The sequence below is a fragment of the Rutilus rutilus genome, assembly GCF_951802725.1.
Source record: "Rutilus rutilus genome assembly, chromosome: 24".
Taxonomy (NCBI): domain Eukaryota; kingdom Metazoa; phylum Chordata; class Actinopteri; order Cypriniformes; family Leuciscidae; genus Rutilus; species Rutilus rutilus.
In genome coordinates this window covers 9,500,537-9,506,536 of record NC_140228.1, presented here as the reverse complement: position 1 = coordinate 9,506,536, position 6,000 = coordinate 9,500,537, and the positions used below count along the sequence as shown (strand labels likewise).

The 6,000-nt window shown below is 36.8% G+C and overlaps 1 protein-coding gene across 4 annotated transcripts in view; it reads right to left on the bottom strand.

The window, feature by feature from the left end:
- Window positions 1-323: 323 nt before the first annotated feature.
- Window positions 324-6,000, bottom strand: part of col11a1a (collagen, type XI, alpha 1a) — a 68,695-nt gene continuing 63,018 nt past the window's right edge. For all 4 annotated transcript variants that reach the window (XM_084399411.1, XM_084399414.1, XM_084399413.1 and 1 more), the window contains 8 exons: window positions 5,270-5,323; window positions 4,331-4,366; window positions 4,186-4,239; window positions 3,839-4,085; window positions 3,233-3,345; window positions 2,425-2,493; window positions 975-1,208; window positions 324-885 (listed from right to left, as the gene is read on the bottom strand). In XM_084399411.1, coding sequence (XP_084255537.1) covers window positions 739-885; window positions 975-1,208; window positions 2,425-2,493; window positions 3,233-3,345; window positions 3,839-4,085; window positions 4,186-4,239; window positions 4,331-4,366; window positions 5,270-5,323 — 954 coding nt within the window. In that variant the 3' untranslated portion in view covers window positions 324-738. The remainder of the gene's footprint in view (window positions 886-974; window positions 1,209-2,424; window positions 2,494-3,232; window positions 3,346-3,838; window positions 4,086-4,185; window positions 4,240-4,330; window positions 4,367-5,269; window positions 5,324-6,000) is intronic.

The window sequence follows — 6,000 nt, the reverse complement described above, 5'->3', positions numbered from 1 at the left end:
TGTCCAGTGGGCCGAACTGCGAGCGATTTCGGGATGCTCAATATATACAAAGGACTTACATTACAATTAATAATAGGGAACTGTTTGAATGCTGTCTTTTATTTGTTTAATAACAAGTACACAGTATTCATCCACAAAATATCATTATTTAATTCTTTATTTATTCAGTTCTATAACTTATAAACGTTTGTGAGGGATTTGGAATTTAAGAGCCAGATGTAATTGTGATACACATGCAAGTTTTGAAAGTGGATTCAGAAACATCAACAATGTACAAAATAATAATTACAGTTTTATTAAAATACATCCTCTTCCTCATAGCACCTCTTTTTTTCCTATTTTGAACAAGCACCATTGTTGTCGTCTTTTTTTTTCTTTTTTAATTTATTTGTTTGCACTGCACCGATAGACTCCGGATGAGAGGTCCTCCCTTTCTCCGACTCGTGGACCTCCCAGGTTCACCGTTTGCCTTGGCTTGACGTTGTCCTTCACCTTTTCGTTCCATAACAGGTTTCATGTCATGTGATCCTTGCCCTACAAGGGCAACAAGTATTTTCCTGGGTAATACATACATAAATGGCAAGACGTGTTCGCTACCCCATTTTTTAAATTCAAAACTTGCATGTGGCAGGAACGGGCTCGATGGTTTGATGACGTCAAGAAAAAAGTCTTGGCTCGTGCGCTAACCCGTCCTACCCTGCCAAGTTATTGATATTTTTTGTTCTTTGTCTGTGTTTTTTAGCCAAGGAAGCAGACTGGACCAACTTCGAATCCAAATTTCTGGTTGGGATCCCCAAAGTCAGTGAACATCACATCGACGATCGGAACCTGATCGATTTTGGGAGTGTTGATCTCCAGAACTGTCTTTCCGTAGCCCTTCCTCGCCTGTAGGACGAGAACAAGATCATCAGAACTGTGTGTTCGCATGTTTAAATGACTAATTGATTTGTACAGATCTACGACGGAGGTCTTACCGCACAGCCGTCTGACAGGGCCGTGATGAAGGGGTTGTTGTCGTATGACATCTCCTCGTCATTGGAGCCGAGGAAGCGTAGCGCCCTGTCGTGGCTGTCCGTAGTGGCGTCGTGCCAGGCGGCCGACTGGTGGCAGTTGTAGGTCAAGTTTTGCCTGGCGGAGGCTGTCAGTAGTTTGAGGAACGTCATCTGGACCATGTTTATCGGGTTGCCTTCTGCGTCCACGTATGAAAGCTTGAGGGTGAAAGCAAAAATGATAAGTATAATAATAAGAAGAATTATATTTTTTTCATTCAGCAATAATCTTTCTTCACAAAAAAGAATAAAGTTTCTCTGACCTATTCAAGTAGGCAGATATTATATTTACTTTATCCCTATTAATGATTTTACCACAAAATAGGCATGACTTTTTTAAAAAGGTGATTATCTATTCCAGTAACATTGTTTTTGTTACTGTAATATAATATAATATAATATAATATAATATAATATAATATACGTTTGGTTTTCAAGCTTAAAATTATGCAAATGAATGCCCATGCATCTTCCCCACTGCTGTAGAAATTTTAAGTGATATAAAACTAGTATGTTTGCATAACTCATTTTGCACCACATGACATCTGTAAATTGTATTTTTATTAATTTTTTCACCACATATTTGCACAAATTTAGTTTTTCCCTCATTTTTAAAATACTATATATATATATTTTTTTTTTTTTACTTGTTCAGGTTTGTGATATTTTACTTGTGTTAATGTTTTGATGTATAATAAGTTTTGGTAATAAAATAAATGCAATGCGTACTGGATAGAATATACAATAAACATGGTTCAATGATTAGTGCTTTATATTTTGAATACAAAAATCAAGAACTTTTGTACTTTTACTCAAGTAAAATGGAAAATTATATGGTTGAAAATAATTTTATATGGAAAATTACTCCGGTTGTATTTTATTAAGGTTTTTTTTTTTATTACTTTTACTTGAGTACTTGATTTGTGTAAGTGTTAAGTGATAAAGTGTGTGTAAGTGATAAAGCAAGTCACTTTTCACAGGCACCAATAAATGGATTTAAAACTGGTAAAGTTGGAACTATGAATAATAGAAAAACTATCGCTTCTGACAAAATAGAAAACAGTCGGAACAGACACCAGAAACACAAAGCCGTTTCGTTTCACAGAGGTGCAGCGATGCCTTCACAACTCTCCACCGCATCAAATATAAATGTGCTCAGTTGTGTTTGTTGTGCGAGTGTTTGTGGGTTTGCTCGGCTTGTTGATGGATCCAGGGCTGCGGTGACAGCATCTTTTAAAAGCCGAGCTCTTACTGTCTGCCCAATGGTTGAGTAAAGAAAGAAGATGAGGCAAAACACTCAGGTTCTCTTAGTTTCGAAGGACAAGATGTTTTTAATAAAGGAGTAGATGAAAGAAGGATGAGAAAGTGCACTTACTATTTTGCCACGCTTAAATTCACTGAACCAGGAGCCGGGAACTTCTTTGGGCCATGAAGATAGTCTCACCTTAAAGACGACACAAAGAAAACGGAAAAAGACTTGCTGTGTGAATAGTTTTGAATGAAAAGCAAACTTGCTTCAGCAGAAAATGAAATAAAATGAAACCCAGCTATTTTTCCAACAACTGGAATGAAATGAACATCTCTCTCACTGAAACTCACTGATACTGCTCTGTTTAACACAGCATGAGAAAAGCAGATTATTTTAATCTTGAGAATGAGGTCTCCACTCAAATGTGATCTAATTATGAATATTTTTCTAATCTTTTAGATTTGAGAGCACAACATAGTGATAGTGTTGGAAAAAAAATTGGTATATATATATATATATATATATATATATATATATATTATGATGACGTATATTTTAATTGTAAAGTATTTATATATTGTAGTAGTATATGTTTTATTGCTTAATATGAATTAGAAATATATATATATATAATTTTTATTTATTTATTATTGTTTCACTATTTTATTTTTTTAATCTAAGGATCATAGCTGAAATTGAAAATACTAAAAATTCTAAAGTAAAACTCTTTACAATAAAGAGAATTTGGGGGAAATGTGCTTCATTGTCACTATTGTTGAAATGTGAGGGAAAAAAAAAACTTTAATATAGTCTATTTTGATTCTCATATGGTCTTTATGAGAAACCTATTGCATGTGACAGAGGTAAGATGTTGTGATCATGTCTGGCTGTTATTGGCTAGCTCTTCCTTAGGGGGTTTCAGAATGCCACTCACTCCATTTGACTTTTTATCAGGGAAGATGCAGGTCTCGCCTCCCGCTGTGAAGTTGCAGTACACTTTAAAGGAGTCCCCGGAGCATCCCTGGTTGGGATCGATGTAGTATTCACCTGAGGGAGAAATAAACCCATCAGACATCAGGCTCTAGAATAATGACACAGACAGCATAAACTTCAAGAAATCATTTAGATAATAAATTAAGATATCTCCGCAGCTTTGTCTATCTTTTTATTCCTTTCTTCAGCTAAAAAAAAACCCTCTTCATGGGCATCAGCAGAGGCAATGCCTAGTGTAAATAAAATAGCAGGCTAATGCTATTGCGGTAAAAGCAGCTCTGAAAGGTCAGTGTAAGAGCTGGCATTTTGTAAGCCATGATTTGGGAGGGAGAGGTTAGCTCCCGCTGGAGTCCGCAGAATACTAAACATCTTTCCAATTAGCCGTCTGCGGCTGCTGTTGTTATTCAAATCCTCCCGAGTGACGGGTTTGGAATTTTAGAAGAACAGCCAATACCTATTGAGTGGCTCGGAAAGCAGCGAACGTTGCATGTTTTCCAGATTTATCTGTTCAAGACTGTCTCCTTTACCTCCCACCTTGCTCACTTACCATCTGGGAATTCTGGGTGAGCGAGCTGAAGGTCTTTACAGCTTCGCGCGGGGTTGTGTTGCGTGCCCATGGGGTACTTCATGCGCTCGATGTCCTGTTTGAGATTATTCAAAGAGCTGAAGATGTCCTCCATGCCCTCTCCGTAGTCCAGCATGGTGCCGGCTTCGTCCGCTTGCATGTCGATGGAGCGACGGGACTTCTTGGGCATGTGCATAGGCAGAGGCTGGATGATCTCACCAGGAGGACCCTACGGAATGAGAAAATCAGTGTGTATCTATGAGCCTCTTGCATTTTATGTAATATATAATATATAAAATGCTCCTAGAAGCTTGCAAAAGTTCACTTACAGGAGGACCAGGAGGTCCGGACGAGCCGGTGTCTCCCTTTTGACCAGCGGGACCCTGCAGGAAGATGATTTAAAAATCATGAGCGCGTTTTCTGACATTATTATAACAAGCGTATCAAATTGATCAGCGCTGAAGTGGTACTTACAGACGAACCCTTGGATCCCTTTGGCCCTTGTGGACCCTAAAGGAAAACGGAAATGCATTCTGTGAAAACTGACTTACAAAATAGGATTAAAATTGAGCTTGGTAAATATAGCTAACATTACATTTGTGTCGAATTTTAGAAAACCGAATGAGAATTTCTTTTTCTAAAATAAAACTAACATACACTACCGTCCAAAAGTTTGTGGTCTGTACGATTTTTTTTTTTTTTAAAGAAGTCTCTACATAGCTGCATTTATTTGATTAAAAAAACAGTAATATTGTGAAATATTTTTGCAATGTTAAATAATTGTTTTCTATTGCAGTATATTTTGAGGTAAAATTTAACCCTGTGATGAGAATGCTTAATTTTCAGCAACATTACTCCAGTATTCAGTGTCACATGATCCTACAGAAATCATTCTAATATGCTGATTTGATGCTCAAGAAACATTTCTTATTATTAATGTTGAAAACAGTTGTGCGAGAGATTCCTCAGAGAAACTTCAAAAGAGCCGCATTTATTTTAAATATAAATCTTTTGTAACATTATAAATGTCACTTTTAACCAATTTAATTTGTCCTTGGTATTATAATTTTATATACATGTATGTTTTTAAATCTTACTGACGCCAAACCTTTGAACGGTAGTGTGTGTCAAAACTATGACACTTGTATATATTTAAATAGTGAATACAGTTACAATTGGCAAGACCGCTGAGGTGGGGAAGACCAAAATCATAATTTTAAAAGGGGAAAGACATTTGATGTGTTTAAAACTGACTACTTTTAATGCTAAGTTATTTTTTTGTAAGATCTCTCAAAATAGTTCTCTTAAAAATAGGCAATGTGACACCAATTTGCACCTTGGTGCCATGAATAGTTTGACCTTGACGATAACACAACACTGAATGAAAGATGCAAGCAACCGAGAAAGACTCACAGGCAATCCAGGAGGACCAGGTGGACCAAACGGACCAGCAGAACCACTGATACCCTACAGTTTAAAGAGCAGATGGTTAGAAAGCAGAACTTCCTATGATTGATATGTAAAGATGTTGGTAAGCAGAAATTCAAACGACTGTGTGAGGTGATGAGTTTGATATTCTCTCTAAGATTTGTCTTTAAAAAAAGTACAATTCTTTTGCTAGAGAGATGAAAACGACTCTTGCTAATCATATATTCCTCTAGTTTGTATACACACTGATCATTACACTTCATTAGCGTCAAGGACTTTTGAGTTAATTCTGTGGGGAGAAATTCAGCCTCTGTTACTAAACTCAGCAACAGATCGCAAATCTGTCCAGTGGGAAACGTTAGTGAGATGGGATCGTTTTCGATTTTTTTTCCAAACTCACAGAAGGGGAGACTACAATTTCATTAAGCTAAATCGTAATACGTTTAAAGCTGCATTGCTTTAAACCACTGAGCAAGGGCCATAGCAAAGGCCAATACAAATTCTAATTGATTATTCAATCAACTTTTAAAGGTTTTCTATATATTTGCTGATTACACTGGATATGTGTTGCACGCTTCTTCAACGAGGCAAAGAAAGACAAACATTTGGCAGTTTGACTGTGAAAAAAATGTAATCGCACTGGTGTTTGATGGGAACGTCTGGTGTAATAGAATTACTGCTGGCTCCGAGAACCTTTCATGACAGCTTCATCCATA